At 52.6% G+C, this 19,441-nt stretch overlaps 1 protein-coding gene across 2 annotated transcripts in view; it reads left to right on the forward strand.

Annotated features, from left to right (window-relative positions):
* Positions 1 to 12,055, forward strand: part of CORO2B (coronin 2B) — a 46,148-nt gene extending 34,093 nt beyond the window's left edge. For both annotated transcript variants that reach the window (XM_076348116.1, XM_076348118.1), the window contains exons 5-14: positions 1,932 to 2,048; positions 6,318 to 6,467; positions 6,865 to 7,029; positions 7,621 to 7,737; positions 7,835 to 7,939; positions 8,304 to 8,400; positions 9,069 to 9,181; positions 9,938 to 10,028; positions 10,141 to 10,280; positions 10,811 to 12,055. In XM_076348116.1, the coding sequence (XP_076204231.1) occupies positions 1,932 to 2,048; positions 6,318 to 6,467; positions 6,865 to 7,029; positions 7,621 to 7,737; positions 7,835 to 7,939; positions 8,304 to 8,400; positions 9,069 to 9,181; positions 9,938 to 10,028; positions 10,141 to 10,280; positions 10,811 to 10,942 (1,227 nt within the window). In that variant the 3' untranslated portion in view covers positions 10,943 to 12,055. The remainder of the gene's footprint in view (positions 1 to 1,931; positions 2,049 to 6,317; positions 6,468 to 6,864; positions 7,030 to 7,620; positions 7,738 to 7,834; positions 7,940 to 8,303; positions 8,401 to 9,068; positions 9,182 to 9,937; positions 10,029 to 10,140; positions 10,281 to 10,810) is intronic.
* Positions 12,056 to 19,441: the final 7,386 nt, after the last annotated feature.

The following is a 19,441-nucleotide window of genomic DNA, read 5'->3' on the forward strand; positions in this document are numbered from 1 at the left end:
TTGTTGCTGATGGGCAGAATTATCAAAATTTAGGCTCTCTGAGTGAGCCGAAGTGATGCTGTCGGCAGCTGAAGGAGGAGGCGGGCACAGCCACCCTGTCCCGGCTCTTCCATCCATCCCTGCCCTGACACCCCTGAAATTGTCCCTAATGGAGGTTAAAATCACACCGGCAGGTATCAATCACCGAAGGGAAAATGAACTCTGCACCATATGGGTAGGGAATTTGTGTAACGTGCCCTAATTAGAAAGAAGCTCATGAGTTAGAAATCAGTCTTGCGTTAAGTGCTCATCACAGACCGGCTAACGGGGATGTGATCCCGCGCCTGTCACGCCGGGGAATTAACGAGTGTTTGAAAGAGACTGCATCGAAGGGCAGAGGGGAATGACTGCCAGTGACCCTGTTACCCAGCCAGTGATGGAGCTGAAGGTGTCCATTTGTTCATGTACTGAAGGCAGTGAGAGCAGGCACCTATTTTTTTCCTTTACCTCGATATGACCCGTATAACTAAGTCCCCAGTGTTTTAAGGCCAGCCTAGTTCTCATCTTATATATGGGCCGTGTCCAAGGGATGACTTAGAGCTGTTGTAGCAATTTGAGCAAGAACTGGCTTTTCACTCTAATAATAATGCCTATGAAAAGTATTTTTAAATTGATAAAGCGGTCTCGGGGAGGGTTGTGTTTGCCTGTGTTTCTCAGTGCCTTGTGCAATGCTTTTCTGCATCTCCATCCCTGCCTGATCGAATCCAGGCAGGCAGAGCCGCTCTGCCTGTGCATCCCGCACTGGTCCTGGCTGGCGTTCACCGGAGCTGCGACCGACCGTGCAGCGCGGCAGCGGGGACCGTGGCTGCCTGGCAATTAGCAGCCGTGTCTCCCTGGGAGCAAATTAATTCAAATAAACCTTCCCAGCAGCGATGGTGCAGGGGTGAGCCCTTGGGCCTGATCCGGCTGCCCAGAGCACTCCTGGCCATTGCCCTTAGCTGCGGATGGTAAAAATGCAGCATGTTATCCTTGGTGCGTTTCTTTGTTCACATTAATGGAGCCAGGAGCTCGATATGTTAAAAGGTTAGCGCTGGAAGGGCTATGAAATATTTAGTGGCTGTGTCATGCTGACCTAGTTAGTTTGCGTGCTCCAAGCGTGCCACCACCTCCGGGCTGCGGCAAGGAGCCAGCCCAGGAGAAGGAAGGGCAGTGGGGTGGCCACCCTGCAAGGTCCTTGCAAGGAGCAGGGGTTCCTGCAACCCATCTGCGATGGGAACTTTAAGAGGAGGCTGTGCTGAGTGCTGTGCGCCGTCCTCTGCTGCAGAGCTCTGCCGGTCCTCGCTCTGCTGGGATGGCAAGACCAGACCGTCCCTAAATGTCTTGCAAGGATTTCCATCCGTGTGGAAGGATCCCATCCAGTGGTGTCACGGTTAGATTATTAGCATTGTTAAGCAAGAGTGTTGATGATCCCAAAGTCGCTGGGGACTTGTCCTGCGGAGTACACATGCATACCTTGCTCAAGGTCACTTCCAAAGTTTGGGAGGAAAGTACCAAATACTTCATGCATGGCCCGATGGCTGATCTGCCTCAAGGCCCAAGGGTTGGTTTGGAGCCTCTCGAGTCCCTTCCAGCCCTTTTGCCCGTGGTTTCAGACGGTCATGCAAAGATTTCCTACTGAGCTCCCCAGCTGGTGGTGCCCCCTCGCCGGGGGCAGGCAGCCCCATGGGGTGGTGTTTGCAGAAACCCCTTCTCATACACAGATCAGCTGCAGACGCCCCTGGGAATACTGTTGGGGTAAAACCAATCCCCAACCTAGCCAGGCATCTCCTCTGGCCAAAAGCCCCGTCCTGGAGCAACCTACAGAGCCCGCTCCTCTAGCAGGGCTCCAGCCTACCAGCTTTACCACTAAATTATTTTTTTCTCTTTTTTTTTTTGGTTGTTTTTAATTACAGACAGGCCGGATTGAACCAAACTACCCCAAAGTTTGCGGACACCAGGGCAACGTGCTGGACATCAAGTGGAATCCCTTCATTGAGAACATCATCGCGTCATGCTCCGAAGACACCTCGGTGAGCTGGGACGCTTCAGGCTGGCACCTCCTGGGGAGACGAGCGGCTGCAGTCGTGCAGCTCCGTGCATCCTTCTGCCTTTAATTTATACACCCGGAGGTGTGGGAAAGGGGCTGCTGGAGGCACTGCGGGTGGGTGCTGGCTCCGCAGTCTCAGGAGTGGAGAGGGGGTAAGAGACTGATGCGGAGCAATAGGCAAATTGTGCCAATCCCCGGCTCCTGTGTTGGCGGTTCAGGGGCTGTGGCTGGTGCCCAGCTCCTCTGCTGTCCCCGGTGTCACTTATCGTCACAGCGCTGCTGTTTCTGCGTCCCCTGCTGCAGATAAGCCATACAGCTGTGCAAAATGAGGTCCTTTTTTTTTTTTTTTTTCCCCAAGCCCAACAGCAGTGCTATTATTAATCCTTCTTGCTATCAGGGACGGCAGGGGCTGCAACTGCTCTCATGGCCTGATTCATCAAGTGATATGAGCGAAAGGCAGTTTTGTGAGCTGGGGGATAATGAATCAGGTTATCTTTACATAGCTGTTATTTGCATCCTCCTCCTTTATATTTTCTGGACACAAACAAGTCCATCCCAAAGGCTGTATCATAAAGGAAAAAAAGCCTTTGTACAAGGGAGATGATCAGAAACTATTGCCCATTCTGCACAGCAGAAGCCGGGGTTTGGGGTGATCCAGTTTTTAACCAGTTACAAGTCTGCATTGCCTGATCCTTAGCGTTTCACTGTATTATCACCTAATGTCTCATCCTCTCCTGCAGCTCAGTATATTGGCATTTTTTATTAGCTGAAAGCTTGTCAAGGAAGATATTGAGTGGGGAAAAAAAATCAGATCATGGCCATGAATCATGGTGAGCTGTCTCCCACTTTAAATTATAACATTTTATATACAGTCGCCAGGGAATAGGAGGTGCTGGGAGGGGGGGAGGATACTGGGAAGACTTCATGAGCCATCGTTAAACCTGGGAAATTAAGTTAATTGCCCCTGAGGCTGTCTGGTGCGGGGGGTTTCCCCCCGATGGGGATGAGTCGGAGGGGAGCAGCCCTGCAGCTGGCTGGGCTCGTGGCTCCCGGGGCCACTCCACGCCCAGGGTGCTGCTTATGGGCAGGTCCTGCACCTTCGGGCTCTCTCCGCTCGCTCCCAGGAGGTTTAACGAGGTTCAGGCCATCAAAGAGAGAGGATGCTCAGGTCCTCGCGGAGTCTGAGCTGCAGAAAACAGAGTATTTGCGTGATGTTTGTCAGCCAGGGGCACTGTCGGTCCCAGGCTGGGGACACCACCGCCGCGGGAGACACGGAGGACCTGCCACGGGCACCGCTAGCCTAAGGGGAGCATGGTGATGCAGCCGGCTGGTCCTGCTCCAGACTCATGTCTTTCCTCCATCATGCCCTATGCGGAGAGGACAATGTGTGCAACCTTGTCCCCAGGGCATTGCTACAGGTTAATCCTCTCCAAGGGGGTGATGAGGATTTTAGGGCTTGGCAGGACCCCATATTAACGGCCGTGGTTAGACACTGCCTCGCTGGAGAGGGATGACTCTCACAGCCCACCCAGGTTATTGCTATGCTTGAAACCCCTCCTGTAATTACTCCCTCGCTATCAAACCTGTATCCGTCCGTACCTATCTGTCCCCACTTGGATAACGGCATCTGTCCTCACGTGATGCTCTCCTGTGGGGTGCTGGGGACGTTAATTCATTATTTGTCCTCGTGGGACAATTAGTGGCAGGGCTAATCCTCGAATTCCGGGGCCCTGCCATGGTGCTGCGAGCTGCTGAAATGCTGTGAAGGCTTTTTGGGAAGGAGCTTTTAAAGGGCAGGACAAAACAAGCGGAAAGATTAGAGGGGAATTGCCCAATCTCCATAGGTGTTTCAGGCTCCGCATTTTCCTTGTGCTGGGGCTCTCTGTGCACTCAGGCACAGTGAACTGATGTGGCATGCAGAGCTAGAGGGGGGATTTTGCAGCACGGTGTCTTGTTTGCAGGATACATCTCTGTGGAAAGGCGCGTTTCAGGGAAAATTTTGTCAAGATGGTTTCTTGGGATGGATTGGGAGAGGAAGCCTCTGGTTTCACAGGCTGCGTCCCACCCCAGCTGCTCTCCCTGGTGTCATGGGAGGACGGTGGAGAGAGGCGCTTCTAGGGCTGTTCCTCTGGGTTTTTTAATGTTAATTTTCCAAAAGCATCATTTCCATCCCAAGATGGGACGAGGTTGTGAAACCCAATGCTTGAGTTTTGGGTTAGCTCCAGCTATGACTATACTGGCACCAGAACGGCATTAGTACTGCAACCAATTCTGACACATCTATTTTCAGGTCATAGTGACCGTGGTAATGGGGAAACCTGCCTAAAATAGCCTGTCCCTGGCACTCACCCCCTTTTTTTGCAAGACAAAATGGAATGATGCAACTCTGTTAGGAGCAGACTGCAGAGGTGATGCCGCGCTGCAGAGCCCCAGCGATGCTCCCTAGCTGAGCATGGATGCAGGACCCCGTGGTGCAGGACACATTTAGTAACCGCCCATTAGTCTCCCTGCACAGCGAAAGGCGAGAGGTAGCTCGTAGCTGAGCAGACCCTGACGATGCAGGGAGCCTGGGCATCGCAGCTGAGCACACGAAGGTTTCCCTGTGTGTGTCCCCCTGGGTTTGACGATGCATTCCCTGAGCAGCGAGCGTGCAGCAGGCGCCTCTCCAGCGTGCAGAGCTCGCTCGGAGCCCTCGTGGATGCAGATTGCCGGAGCGAGGCGCAGCCGGAGGTTTGGTAACAGCCGTTTCGTAACCCGCCGCTTTCATAACCGGTTCCTTCAACACCCGGTGATCAGGGTTGTGTTGCTTGTTCCTTGTGTTGTGTCTTGTTTGAAAACCGCTGATGCTCTCAGAATCGTCCCTGAGAGCCAAACCAGCCTCTTAACTGTGTCTCTCTCATAATGCTGTTTTCTCTGCACGTCATGCAACCCAAAGAGCAGTGTCTTCCACCTCCAAACGTGCAGGTTCAGGCAGAAAACTCACCGCTCCATCCGTACATCTCTATGCAGATTTTTCACTGCAATATTGCAAATTAACTTTTGGCCCCCCCTGCCCCCGGCTGTAGCTCAGCCCCTGGCTGGATGGGGTGACCCTTGGGGGTGCTGGTGAAGAGAGGGAGGAGCGACCGAAAGGGCAGCAGGATCAGTCCTCCCTGGGCAGCAGCCTCCCAGATATTCCCTATGTTTTGGAAAAGCTTTATTTCAACTCAGCAATGCTCACTGGGGCTGCACAGCCCCGGCTACTGCGTCTGCCCAAAGGCAAGCTCGTCTTTTGAGATGCTGGCGGAGGAGGCGAAAGGGAACCTGCACGGGCTGTGTGCTGCATTCGATACGGTTTGGCTTTTTTAATGGGTGTTACTTAAAGGTGTTGTGATGCGTCTGCAACTGATATTAGAGCTGGGATGAGATGAAGGCTCTGGGAAGGACGAGCGCGCTGGCCAAGGCAGCCTGCTGTGGGGAGGAGATGAGAGTGCAAAGCTTGGTCGTTTCTTCTCTTCATCTGAACCTCGTGGACGTGTACGCACTACCAAACACTGCCGGGTTTTGGGTGGCTCCGGGAAGCCGCAGGGCTGGCAGGACCTCGAGTCTTGCTGCTCGGATGGGTCCAGGGTGCTCGGGCACGGAGCAGACCGAGGGGGTTAGATAAATGCGACGTGTCACTTTGGCTTCATACCAGTGACCTGCCATGGAGATGAAAGCTTCTATAACTGCTCTTTGATAGCATTATCTGGAGCTGTTTAATTGAAGAGGAGATGCTATAGAAGCCTTATTCTGTCCCAGTGCATCGCCTCCTTTTGTTCAGCAAGCACCTTCTCTGCAGAGGCTTTTCTGGCTTGTTTTTAACCCAGGTTCTCCCTGCTGGGCGGGTGGTAGCTCCTAGCGAGGCTGACGGCAGCCGGGGGGGGGGGTGGGGGGTGGGGGGTGTCTGCCCTGGCCCCACTGCCCCAGGAGCGCTGCATCAGCTTCATCAGGTCCTTTTCCTCGGCACCCACAGCCCAGGGGTGAAACCGCTGCCTTTTTTTGGGCTACCCTTTCCCCCGGTGCCTGTTGGTCTGATGGGACGGACTCCCCGTGCTCCCCCCCTGCCCTTGCAGGGGACCGGATCGACCCCTGGGACAGGCACTAGGGTGAAGGATGAGGCTGCTGGCATTGGGGCACTACAGGGATTCAGCAGCTCAGAGCCCCCTCTGGATGGGTGTCAGGGTCCTTCCGGGGCTCCCAAAGCCATCCCGATGTCTGCCCCATCCCGCAGGTGCGGATCTGGGAGATCCCCGAGGGCGGCCTGAAGAGGAACATGACAGAGGCCGTCCTGGAGCTGTATGGGCACAGCCGGCGCGTTGGCCTCGTCGAGTGGCACCCCACCACCAACAACATCCTCTTCAGCGCCGGCTACGACTATAAGGTGAGCCCTGACCAGCCCCGCTCCTTGTGCTTGGCCGCTGCCTGGGGCTGCCCTTGCAAAGGCTTTCCCTGCTCGTGGCACGGGTGGGAGTCACCTGCGTGCAGCCAGGGCAGGATCCTGCTGGATGGAAGAAAATGACCCACCATGTCGTGCGGCAGACAGTACCTTCCCTCATGCAAAGGTCTTGCACCCGCTCATAAGGACTATTTTAATTTTGCATAAGCAGCAGCTGCAGGGCAGCCCTGGGAGGAGGGAAGGGAATCTGTAGGTGATGAGGGGGCGATTTCAGCCAAAATAGGAGATATTAAGATGCCCAAAGCAGACATGGAGGTTGCAGGACAGGTGGGGGAGGTCACCAGGAGTGGAGACGACAAGGCAGCCTCCCCGCTTCCCGCAGGTCCTCATCTGGAACCTGGACATCGGGGAGCCGGTGAAGATGATCGATTGCCACACGGACGTCATCCTATGCATGTCCTTCAACACTGATGGCAGCCTCCTGGCCACCACCTGCAAGGACAAGAAGCTGCGGGTCGTGGAGCCACGCTCCGGCAGGGTCCTGCAGGTGTAGTGCTTGTGCCGGGGTGCTGCGTGCTGCATGGGATGGGGGGGTTAGAAATAAGATCTTGGGGAGGAATCCTACTGACACGTGTAAAAACAATTGCAAGGTATTGTACATACTCGTGATGTTTTGCATGTCTCGGGGTCTGCAAGTAATTCTCTGCTGTGGGGAGGGGCTGGTTGTTTTAATTAGGTGGAGGTGATGGGGAGGGCTCGGCCTCATCCCAAGCACAGGAGTTGGAGGCTTTTATTCTTTTATAAATTAAGGATTTGTGGAAAATAGTACAAATTAGGGGGGTGTGCAGAAAGTTCCAGAAAGAGCCACACTTTTGAGGAAGACAGTGGTTTCTCAGTAAAGCTGGTATCTAATATTAAGGGAGATGATAGGCATTTTCATTTTGCACAGGGGACAGGCGCTGAATCACGGTACTTCCATACTGGCTGCCACGCCACCAGCACGGAGCCAGCGTTTCACTGGGATGAGGCAGGAGAGGCATTGGGGGGGCGGCAGGTTGGGGTAGCTGCCAAGGAAAGGGTTTTCCCGGGGCAAGGGCCGGGTCGGGGGGCTGCCGGCGAGCGTGCTCCTGTCTTGCAGGAGGCCAGCTGCAAGAACCACCGTGTCAATCGGGTGGTCTTCCTGGGCAGCACGAAGCGGCTGCTGACGACGGGGGTGTCGCGCTGGAACACACGGCAGATCGCCCTCTGGGACCAGGTGGGTGCTGGGACCCCCGCTCCATCCCCACCGGGACCCCACTCAGCACGAGCATTGGGACATCTTGGTTAATAAAGTGCTTTTTCCTCTTGCGCAGGAAGACCTGTCCATGCCCCTGATAGAGGAGGAGATCGATGGGCTGTCGGGTCTCCTCTTCCCTTTCTACGATGCCGACACTCACATGCTGTACTTGGCTGGCAAGGTATGGGCTGCGATTCGCATCCCGCAGCTGTGGGGGCTGCAGCATCTCCCAGAGAGGTGAAGGGGCCTCTCCCCAGCAAACAGTGTGGGGGAGAAGAGCCAGACAGGGAACAGGGCTGCACTGAGCCCTCAGCAAAGTGTTACGCAGCTCTTTGGCCATGAAGCCCTGGTTTGGAGAGGTGCCCGCCACTGTTGCATGAGTGGGCAGCATCCCGTGGGGTGATGCACGATGTTGCAGTGGCCCCAGCCTGTTTTCCCCCCAGCATTTCCCAAGGATGGGGTGCTGGGGGTTGTTATCGTGGCCTTTATTCAACCTCATGTTTGCCAAAGCAGTAAACCGTCCCTCTTCCCTGCACTCGCTCCAGGGCGACGGCAACATTCGGTACTACGAGATAGGCTCGGAAAAGCCCTACTTGAGTTATCTCATGGAGTTTCGCTCCCCGGCCCCGCAAAAAGGACTGGGTAAGGATGGCTCTGCTGCTGACCCTTTGCTCTGAACATGCAAAAGGTAGATGATGGAAGGTGCTTAATTAAATGCCGCTTGTAAATGGGTTTGGCACGGGTTTGGCGGGCGCTGTGCCGGCTCTGGAGCATCAGCGCAGGGCTGCAGCACTTGCAGGGCGGTGTTTACATTGTTGTGCTGTCCTTCCTGCGGTGATGCAGCCAGGCTGGGGCTGGGTCCTGGCCAGGCGCGCGCCCAGTGACACCCTTCTTGCTGTCACACATGCCACAGCTTTATCAGGGGACATCAGTCAGTGATTCCTGTAATTTGTCATAGAATCATTAAGGTTGGAAAAGACCCCTAAGATCATTCAGTCCAACTGTCAACCCAACACCACCATGCCCACTTAAACCAGTAGGATATCTGCCTTGTTGGCCTAATAAAATTGTTGTCCTGAATAAAAGCTGCTCATCCCTTTCCCAATGTCCCTGCAAACGCCCCTGGTGTGGCCCAGGTCTGTGCCCCAGGTCCCCAGGGTGATAGCAGGGATTAATTCAGGAAAGACCTGGGTCTCCTGATGGAGAGCAAGGACCTTTTGGGGTCCTCCGTACCGGGGAGGCGGATGGGTCCCAGCCAGCTGCCTGGGGTTTGCAGCACCCGGGGGTTATTGTCTGCGCCTCCTCCACAGGGGTGATGCCAAAGCACGGGCTGGATGTGTCGGCCTGCGAGGTCTTTCGTTTCTACAAGCTCGTCACCCTCAAGGGGCTGATCGAACCCATCTCGATGATCGTGCCGAGGAGGGTGAGTCCCTCACTGCACGCCGGGGCGCGGGGACAGGCTGGTGGGGGCGAGCGGCATCCGGGGGTGTCCAAAGCAGGTCTGGTGTGATGGAGATGCCCCTGCTTGCACCGCTCTGCTGACCAGTCCGACAACTGTGTGTCTTTGCACCAGTCTTAGACCTCCCAGTTGTTACACTTCCCAAGCATGGGATTCCCAGGGTGTTTTTACCCAAGGCTTAATGGGAATGTTTTTAGGAAATGCATCTCTGCATTGCTCCTGGCCTTGATGTAATTGTGTTGTGCAAAATCAGCTTGGTCCATTGTGACAGGTAACAAGGGGCTTGTCTCGCCTGAGGTTTGGGGGCTCTTTCTGGTAAAATACATCTCGGAGCTGGAGCAGGGTTTGGCATTTGCCTTCCCAGCACCGTCTGCGGCTGGAAGCAAAGCCAGCCGCCAGCCAGGGCTGTGCGGAGGAGCCGGTCCTGGGCTCTGCCGCAGCTCAGCAGTCGCTCGTCCTCCTCCAGCCCCTTTGCTCTGCTGCCGGTGGCTGGCCAGCATTTCCCAGATTCGCTGCATGTGCCCTGAGCAGTCAGCACTGGCGTTTCTCATCTAACTTAATGGTGCAAACACTAGTTTATTACTTCCCCAGATGCCTTGGGTGGCTGCATTGCTGCATGCCAACGGAGTGAGCGCAACCATTTGCAGCACGTTGCAAGGTGTAGTTAAAATTGTGAGCAGAGTCACGGAGGCGGTTGCTTTTCTTTCCCTGTGTTTTTAGTCAGAAACGTACCAAGAGGACATTTACCCAATGACTCCAGGTACGGAGCCAGCCCTCACACCGGATGAATGGTTGAGCGGGGTGAACAGAGGTAAAGCCACTGGCACCGTGCTGGGTGGGCGGCTTGGAGCCCTGAAAATGGCCGGGCAGTGGGATGGGGCCGCAGCCCCCCCTGACCCTCTCCCATGCTCTGCCCCGCTCAGATCCCATCCTGATGTCGCTGAAGGAGGGCTACAAGAAGACATCCAAAATCGTCTTTAAGGCACCAGTGAGGGAGAAGAAGAGCGTTGTCGTTAACGGCATAGACCTGCTGGAGAACGTGCCGCCCCGGACAGAGAACGAGGTAGGGCAGCACAGCTCCAGACCAGGGCATGGGGACAGAAGGGGACGGTGGCTGGCTGGAGGGACATTTTCTGGATGCAGCTTGGGAAGCCACCGCTCTGTGGGTCTCTGCTTGTACTCCCAAACTGAAGTGCCTGGGCACTGTGTTTCCTTGTGGCTTGAAGCATCCCACTCCGCATTGACCACAGAGCACCCAAAAGGAGTGGCGTTAAGCTCCTAAATTATTTTTTTTATTAAAATCCTCCTCCAGGAACAACATACGGAGGTGCTGGGGAAACATCAGCACTTGATCCTGGAAGGAATTTGTTTTGCTGGAGCTGAGTTTGCAGATTGCATGCGTAGGGTATCCCTGAGCCAGAGGGTGAAATATTAAATCTGAGAGAGCAGGCAGCATGACATGACATGAAGCCGTGTTGCAAAGGCAGCCGAGTTATGAAACGTCCCCACTGTGGCTCTGGAGGCTGGCAGGAGGGCGAAGCCCAGGGGGCGAGCGGCCGGCGCGGTCCCTCCAGCTCCCTCCTTCCCTTTCAGCTCCTTCGGATGTTCTTCCGACAGCAGGATGAGATCCGGCGGCTGAAAGACGAGCTCTCGCAGAAAGACATACGGATCCGACAGCTACAGCTGGAGTTAAAAAACTTACGTAACAGCCCGAAGAATAATTAACTTCCAGGGACGTTTTATAAATAAACTTTCTTTGTTTATACTCGCTCTTTAATTTTATTGTATCCACTTACACAGAATATGAGCCAGAAGTCAAGTGACCTGCCAAGAGCCCACTCGCTAACTGGAAATACGTCCTCCTAGTCTTGTCTAGCACTAAAACTGCTATATCCGAAAGCTACTGCATGAGAGGCGGCTGGGGCGTCCGCGTGCCCCGGCGATGGTCTTGGAGTAAGTAGACGAGCAGTGTCCCCTCTGTCGGGATTAACCGGCATGAGGGAGCCGAGGCGGCGGCTCCCCGGGAAAGCGCGATGCTTCGTTGCTATTAATTTTTTTCCTATGCAAAAATGTGACAGCGGGTGCAGAACTGGAATGAGGTGTGGGAAGGGCTTAATTCACAAAAGCATGCTGCTGCGGCGGCAGCCCGGGACCCTTCCCATGGTGGCGGTGCTGCCGGGGCGGTGGCTGTGACACAGCTGGGCGGGCTCCGGCACGGCCGGGCTTTGGCAGGAGCAGCCTGTGAGTGTCCCCGGGCTACAGCCTGGGGAAGGGAGTTGCTCCACCTGTGTGCGTGCATCCATGCACATGCACCTATATCCTTTAAAAAACAAAACAAAACAAAACCCAACCAAGAGGCTGGGTTTCCTAAATGGAGAGGGATTTTTGCTCCCTCTGCAAAGAGGGACTTACCCTCCTCCTTTCTGCTGGGACACATGCCAGTGCCATGGGGAGGGGGGAAGGATGTCACGCGGCTCACCCCGAGGGTCTCTGGGTGGACACCATGGTGCTGCCCCTAGGGATGGACCCAGCGGGTGCTGGAGCTGCGTGGGCGCTTGATGGGTTCAGCACGTGTGTACAATCACGTTTTTTTTGTGGATTAGGCCTGTAGCACAGGGAATGACACCAAATACTGCTAGTTTACCTATATGTATATATTTTCACTAAATGAAGTTGCTGAACTGCCCAGCACTACCAGTGCAACGGTTTTTTCTGTTATTTTTACCTTGTGCCCTGCGCCCACTGCTTCCCCCTCTTTACATTACATGTGCTGTCATTGCCTATTATTTATGCTGCAACGGAATAGTGGTGAAATAAAATGTTTTCAAGATACCAAAACCTTGCCCACTCCTTTCTTTCTTTGCTGAGGGGCCATGCACGAGCGCTGGCCCCCACCCAAGAAAGGGTGGTGAGACCTGAAGGGGCATTTTTGGGTGCGCACAAAGGTGTCCTCTGCTTGCACTGCAGCTCTTCCCCTGGGTTGGGAGGTCCCTGCAGGGTTGAGCAATGCTGGCCGGAGGCTTGGCTCGATGCTCTGGGGTGGCTGCACGGGGCTTGGGTATGCGGCACGAGGAGCAGAAGCCCTGATTATGCAGGGAAGGAGGTGCTGGGAATTGCCCTGGGCTGGGTTGGCTGGTTTGGGGTCCCCTGCAAGGTGAGCAGCGCAGGGGAAGATGCTCACTGGAGGCACTTTGCTGGATGGGGTAAGCAGCCAAAGATGAATCATAGCATCATAGAATGGTTTGGGTTGGAAGGGACCTCTAAAGGTCATCTAGTGCCCCCCCTGCCGTGGGCAGGGACATCTTCAGCCAGATCAGGTTGCTCAGAGCCCCATCCAACCTGACCTGGAATGTTTCCAGGCATGGGGCATCCACCACCTCTCTGGGCAACCTGGGCCAGTGCCTCACCACCCTCAGCATAAAAAATTTCTTCCTTTTATCTAGTCTGAATCTACCCTCTTTTAGTTCAAAGCCATTACCCCTTGTCCTATCGCTACAGGCCCTACTAAAAAGTCTGTCCCCATCTTTCTTATAAGCCCCCTATGCTGAGACGGGCCCCAAATTTGCAGGTAAAATGCAGCGGTTCTGTGGCTGCCCCAGCTCCCTACGGTGCTGCAGCCAGGCGTGCGCAAGCAAGAGGGCAGTGCGAGGGATACTGAGATGGAAATAAAGCTTTAAGCTTTATTTCCTTCATTTTCTGGTGTCGAGGAACGTGTTATCATTTGGTGTCAGGACTGGAGTTTCCTGGTTTTATCATGTCTCATATTTGGAAGGAGAAACCACTATTTAAGCACATCTCAGCTGCTTCATGCAGAGCAGCGATGGCTTGGTCCTGTTTGAGGTTATTTATGTCTTAAAGGGCGTGTGTTGGGACTTACTGCACTAAATTATCTCCTGTAAGGGAAGAGCCAACATTTCTCCAAAGCCCCTTGAACTGATGCAAAATGAGCCCAATTACAGCTGCGGGTGGTAATGATTAATGAGCCAATTAGCATATCTGCAAACATCAGCATGAATCGAGCAGCGGTTGCTGCCTCTGTTACAGGTGAGGGGGACATCTCGGGGTGTGGAGGCGACTGATGCAGGATGTGGCCCCCGCAGGATGGCTCTGGGTGGGCTTCAGCATGCAGCATACCTTTTGCAAAGCGTGCTCACGGGGCTCCCAAAACGTTTGGAATTCACCAAAAATCTCCAGCCCGAGCCGTGGATGTGCAGTTTCCAGGGCAAACCCTTCATGAGGTTCTTGCTCCTCCTCTTCTTGCACCTTTCCTCCCAAACTCCCCTCTCTCAGTAACAGCTCGACCTTTTCCCAGTGTTTCCTCCTGCACCATCTGGGTGCTATTTCAAGCAGAAAGGCCCATTTTTGGGGCATTTGATACATCCAGCTTTAGCACTGAATTGCCTGCGCTGCTGCAACCTTATGACTCGACCATGGAGCAGGGGCCCCATGCAGCTGGGTGCAATCCTGCATCGCTGCAAGGACCCACTGCATCACCCCTCATCCTGAGGGTTTTGTGCCACTTGGGAACCACGAGACCTGCTCCTGCACTGACCCACATCCCTGCCCTTTGCTCTTGATGAGCCTGTGGTGCTGTTGTGGGTTTTTTAGATGCTTCTGGGTGGTTTGCAGTATTTTGCAGGGTCTAAATGAGACCAATGAGTCTGTAACCTCCCAGCTCTTTTTCTCCCATCCTTCTTGCAGACAACATTACCGTTTCTTTAAAGCCTTCCAGCTGCTCCCTGGTCCTGGAGTGTTAGCAGAGCTGATCCCTTGCTCTCCAGGAACGGCTCCTCCAGGACCCCTCCAGGAACTTTACTCAGACTCAGTAATTCACAAACATCTAATTTATCTGCAGCATTTCCCAAGCTGTCCCTGTCCAAACCCAGGCTGAGGTGTCACCCTTCCTGTACTGCTGCTAATTGCAATTACCTCTCCATCACTGCTGACATCTTCAGGGATAACAGGTTTTAAGGAAAAAGGCTTAATGATCTTGGCTGGCTGTAGCAGACAGCCCCTTCCTTCTTCAAACACGGCCATGGGGTGATTTGCTTTTCCCCTCCATATTAATGCTGTCCCTCTGTGCTCATCCTTATCAACCTGACCTACTTTCTGCTTCCTGGAGGTTTCGCTTTGTTTGAGGCTTGGCCTCCTCGTATGCTTCCTAGCTGCAGGATTATTGTTAATTCTGTTTTCCAACATTTTGAGAGTGCCTACTTGGAAAGATTTCTGGCGATTAAAAACCCCCTGAATTTATAGATGAAGATATAAGATCTTCAAGGTTTTTGAAATCTAAAATTAAGCAAATGCAGAGGAGAAACCACTGTGAGTTTTAATTAAATGGGAGTTTCCCATCAATTTGCTGAGGATGATGCTGGTTTCTCCTTTTTCTGACATCCTTAAAATCAAGGGGTGCTTTGCACTAGCAGAACTTGGCCCCGCTTGGTTCAGCAGCGCCAGCTACGCACTCAGACACCCTCCCTTGGGAGCTCAACTCCCTCACAGCAAAAAATTATTAGAAATTTTTTTACAAATTTAGTGCATTTTTAGAAATTATGCACTGCTTGCCTTTTTACCTAAAGTGAGATCCCCAGAACCCGACTTTCCCACCCCCTCCTGGGAGGAGGCTTTCAAACACCAAAAGGGGAATTTGGTGCTGAAATAGAGCTGAAACTGCACCAGGATTTGTGCGGCAGACGGCTGCTTCTCTGGGTGTCGTGGCGAGTGCCGTGCACATGCCACATCAGCCTGCTCGCAAGGACCGATGGCCGTGCTTGGACGTACCTGCTTCAGCCAGATGTGGCCACTCCAGATGTTCCGCAGCATCTGTAAGGGCTCAGCAGGGAAACACCCTGTCGCCTGCCCTACTGCCCAGCAGCAGCCAGCTTCTGAACAGCACTGGAAAATCACAGTAAAATTAGCAATTACAGCAAAGGTGATCTACAGGGATGTCTGGGGCAAGGACCGGTGGTGTTCTCTCACAGGAGGGTGTCCAGGGTGAAATGCTTGCCTGGTGCTACCTCTGCTGCCGCCTCCCTTCTCTGCACACGTTTGGCAAGTGCCAAGTGTTCAAGTGCAATGGAAAAATAAAAACTCCAAATAGAAAGTGTTGAAGTCTTGCCAAAAATTATTCACCAGGTTTTTATTGGCTCTGGGCAGAAGGAGCAAAACCAGCAATGACAACAACCGGCTGATAGCAGAAAGGTCACACGGTGACATTATCTGGACCAAGCGAGAGCTGCTGAGCTAAACAGAACAGTAGTCAAAATGCATTTGGAGAAACACCAGTTAAGAGTTAATGGGGGATGCTCAGACAGAAAAAGTGGTCAGGTTTTCCAGTTAAGGGGAGTGATAACTGCAGCTCCCAAATGACACACGTACATACTCTGTCTCCAGCCCATGTCTCACCCTGTGTTTACCCCCTTGGCAGCTTTAATCTCCCCACCACCGTCTCCTTGCCCAGTGCATGAAGCAAAATAGCAGCTGAATATTTCAAGTATCTTCCCTCGGTGATTCATGCAGCAGTTGATCAGGGCGCTGCTGCTGCCAGAGCTTTGCCTGGAAGAAGGGCGAGTGCTGTTGCAAGCAAAGCCGTGGGTTGCGCAGGGCGATTGCTTCACCCGCTGCCGCAAAGGAAGCGTTCGTCAGCACGCAGCAGAGCGGGAGAGAGGAGGAGAGCTTTCCTAGCTCCATTCTGGGAGGTGGGAGGAATTATTTGCAAGAGCAGAAGAGAGCGGCGAGCTGGGATGCCAAGGGAGAGCCCGCTGCCCTGACCTCTTTGGGGACCGGGAAAGCATCGTGGTCCTTCTCTCAGACCTACCTGCCATCAGCTTTCAGCGAGCGCAGCACCTTCATCCCACTCCCAGGCTGCCCACTTCTTTCTGCTAGAGCCAAGCTGTCGGTCGTGGTCCAGAGGGGCTGGCAGGACGCAGGCAGCAGCCACACGGCTGTGGGGGGGCTCCCATCACTGCAAACCCAGCGCTGGAGCGTCCTCCCCGGCTGCAGAAACGGTTGCTGCCAGCCCAAACCTCTGCCCAGCCTGCGTGTTCGCCGCTGATGTAGGTGTATCGGCACATTGACATCAACAGCTAAAGCCGATGCGACCTCTAGAAAGCTGAGAAACTGTTATTTTCACGTCAGGATGCGCTCCATGCAGCTGGATCCTTAATCAAGTCTCATTTCTTAAGTACTCTGCAGTTCATTTCTTCCCCTAACAATGGGGACTGAAAATCCTCAGCCATCTCACTCCTAGGGCTGAAGTCGGTAGTCATCAGAGATTTCTAAATTTCAGCATGGGATGATTCATCCTTACTGAAACATAAGACAGCTTTAAAGACAATTGTAAGAGAGTCTTGGTCGAAGTGGGGATTGTCCTGCAGAGAACTAGGGCAGCGATTTAAGACCAACCAAAGCATCGCAGGGCAGGATAAGACTGTCGACTATCACTGTCTCAGGACATTTTTGGCAAGGATGGTCAGTTGTTACATCTGGCTGCAGACCAGTAGATCTGCCCCTCTATATATCCAAATCTCAGTTCAAAGTGATCTGGAATACGTATGTGGTCAAGCAAGTCACTGGCCCCACCTTGGGCAATAGGATGAAGGAATAGCTTTCACTGACTATCAAAAATTCCTAAGTTTTAAGGAAATACCATTTAAACTAGTGGTGGGGGACCTGCAGCAGAGACAGAGGGCATGACAGAGCTGGCAGTCATCTCCTCCTGTATAATTGGGTAACGTTGACAATTATTTGGGCTTGGAAAGCCTTCCTGACCTTCACCAGAGTCCCGTGCCCTTGCTTTAACCTCCACAAGTAGTTCAGGTACAAGAAAGCATTATCAAATCAACCAAGGAGACCCTGTCCTCGAGGGTGCCAGAAATGCAAACACCTAGGCCATTATGTTATTAAGACTATGTGGATTTGCAGTCCCCTACGTTCAGCTTGGCATGTAACAATTTTGACCAAGAGCATCTTGCTCCCGGCTTGCATATGCTCATCGACAGGCACTGCACAACCCCGAGCAACACAGGACTGAGGTTTTGTTTGTGAAAAGGGGAGGAAAGGCCCAGCAGGACATTCTAGGTGGTTTGAGCTTTAGAACAGGCTCCGGACAGCAAGGCAAGTTGGAGCACCCCAAGAACAAACTCTTGGGATTTCTCTGAAACAGGAGCCAAGGGAGGGCTCTGCTTTTCCATGAAGGAGAGGTTTCCCCCAGCACCCGACAAGTTCCAGGTAAAGCATTTTTAATGCTACGTATAAGGATGAATGCACAAAAGAGAATGGTTTGGGTATCTGGAAAATACTAGGCTCCATCCCCACGGTCTCTGCCCAGGCAGGTCTATCAGCCCTAGACCGCCACATGACCAGGCTCTTCAAATTACGGTGTGCAGAAAGAGCAAAGTGACACAAAAACTTGGCATTTGAATGAGCTGAACTCTCCCATTATTCATTTCTGACAGTATTTCTAGCTGGGTTTTCCTGCTGAACTGTTATAAAATACTGGGGTTTGTTTTTTTCCAAGAGTTGGTAAGTTGCTAAGGATCACTGCAAGTTGCCAAGTATCTTTAGCCAGCACTTACATACACACAGAGCACTTGGGGAAACAAGCCCTTGGTTCTCAGCATGACAAGACTGTACCTATATACTACGAAATATGGAATAACTATGAAATTATCCACACTGGGCAAACCTCATTTTTGTTTTCAGTGGCAGTAGGCAGTCAGAAGTCACTTAGTTCCCCCCTCCCAGCACACACAGTCAAAATCTTGCTGTTCATCAGATACTGGCCTCCCCTCTCCCTGGAGGATTAGTGCTTCAACAGAGCTGAACAGCAAACAAGAGCCTGGTTCACAGGGAAAACAGCAAATACTAGGCATGGGTAGCAAAGGTCTTACTGCTGCAGTTTTCTTTGAGAAACCTAATTAATTCCAAAGTAAGCTTTGAAACAATTAACAGTACAAAGAGAAGAATCACTTAAATGACACCTGGGCCATTCACTACTTACACAGGGTGAAGAGCTGAAGGGTTTCCAAGTGCTTCCAGGGTAACAGGAAAAACTGCTTTGCAAGCCAGAGGTGGCTCACTAAAGCCCATGGGTCACAAAGGTTAAACCAAACGTCACTTCAGCATCACCGCGTGAGCCTGGTATTGCTGCATCTTCTGCATGCAAAGGGGACGTTCATCTGGGCGTGCTCATTTGCTACATCTCTGGGACCTACAGAGGCTCATCGTTCAGGAAAGGTCAGGTCCAGTTGCCGCCGATTCCTTCTAACAGCTCGAGTAAAAAGCTATGTCTTTGGAAAAGCGAGTTTCCCAGTATAAAGCCAAGCTGAAGTCTTAGACTAAGCTGGTTTAGAGTGACACAAGGGCTCTGTTCGGGTTGTAGCTCTAGAGCTGCTGGCCCTGCCCCTGTGTTAGCCAGGGCTGGTGGCTGCTATGTGCTTTGTAGGAGCTTGACCTGGCCCTGCCAGTTCGTGGTTTCGGTGTCACAGCAGCAGATCCTGGCTGGGGAGGGAGCAGTTTGTATTTCCTCTTGAAAAACATACAAACAAAAAAGCCCCACCCTACACAAATGCTTCAGGTTAGTGTAGTTTCCCACCTACAAAAAAGGCATGTCTTTTTCCAAAGAGATCCAGTTAAGAAGGAGCAATATGTGACCTTCCACAGCTTCTCATGCTCTTGCACGGCACAGAAACTTAATTTTAAGTACACAGTATATGCTACTTGCTATGCCATTCACCTTTAATACACAACTCATTCACAAGAGAGGAAAACGCGGAGACTTAGCTCTGGACTGGCAGTAAGTCACAGCAGACAGCCCTCATCTCAGATGACCACAGCTCCTAGATATACTAACCCAGAACTCACACACCGAACCACAGCACCTCACTCAGACGAAGGAATCAAGAGTTCTTTCCTCTGGGCCTAGATAAATAGGGATAGGGTTAAACAGTAGAAATGAACACGCTTAACTGCAATAATCATGCTGGTAACACAGAAGAAACCCTCATTCTGAAAGAAAAATGGCATACCGTTATTTGCATTAAAGCCAAAACTTTTCCCTTGGTTTCACCCAACCATGGCTAAGAGTAGTTTTTATGGAGCAAAACGTATCATCAAGCTACTAAAAATATCAGGGAATTTACCAGAATAGCTTAGTAAATGCCTTTTTAAAAAAGTATGCAATTCCTTCCCAGTGGCCCATTTTACTCAAATAAGCCACAGAAA

Source organism: Aptenodytes patagonicus, chromosome 10 (genome assembly GCF_965638725.1).
Source record: "Aptenodytes patagonicus chromosome 10, bAptPat1.pri.cur, whole genome shotgun sequence".
NCBI lineage: Eukaryota > Metazoa > Chordata > Aves > Sphenisciformes > Spheniscidae > Aptenodytes > Aptenodytes patagonicus.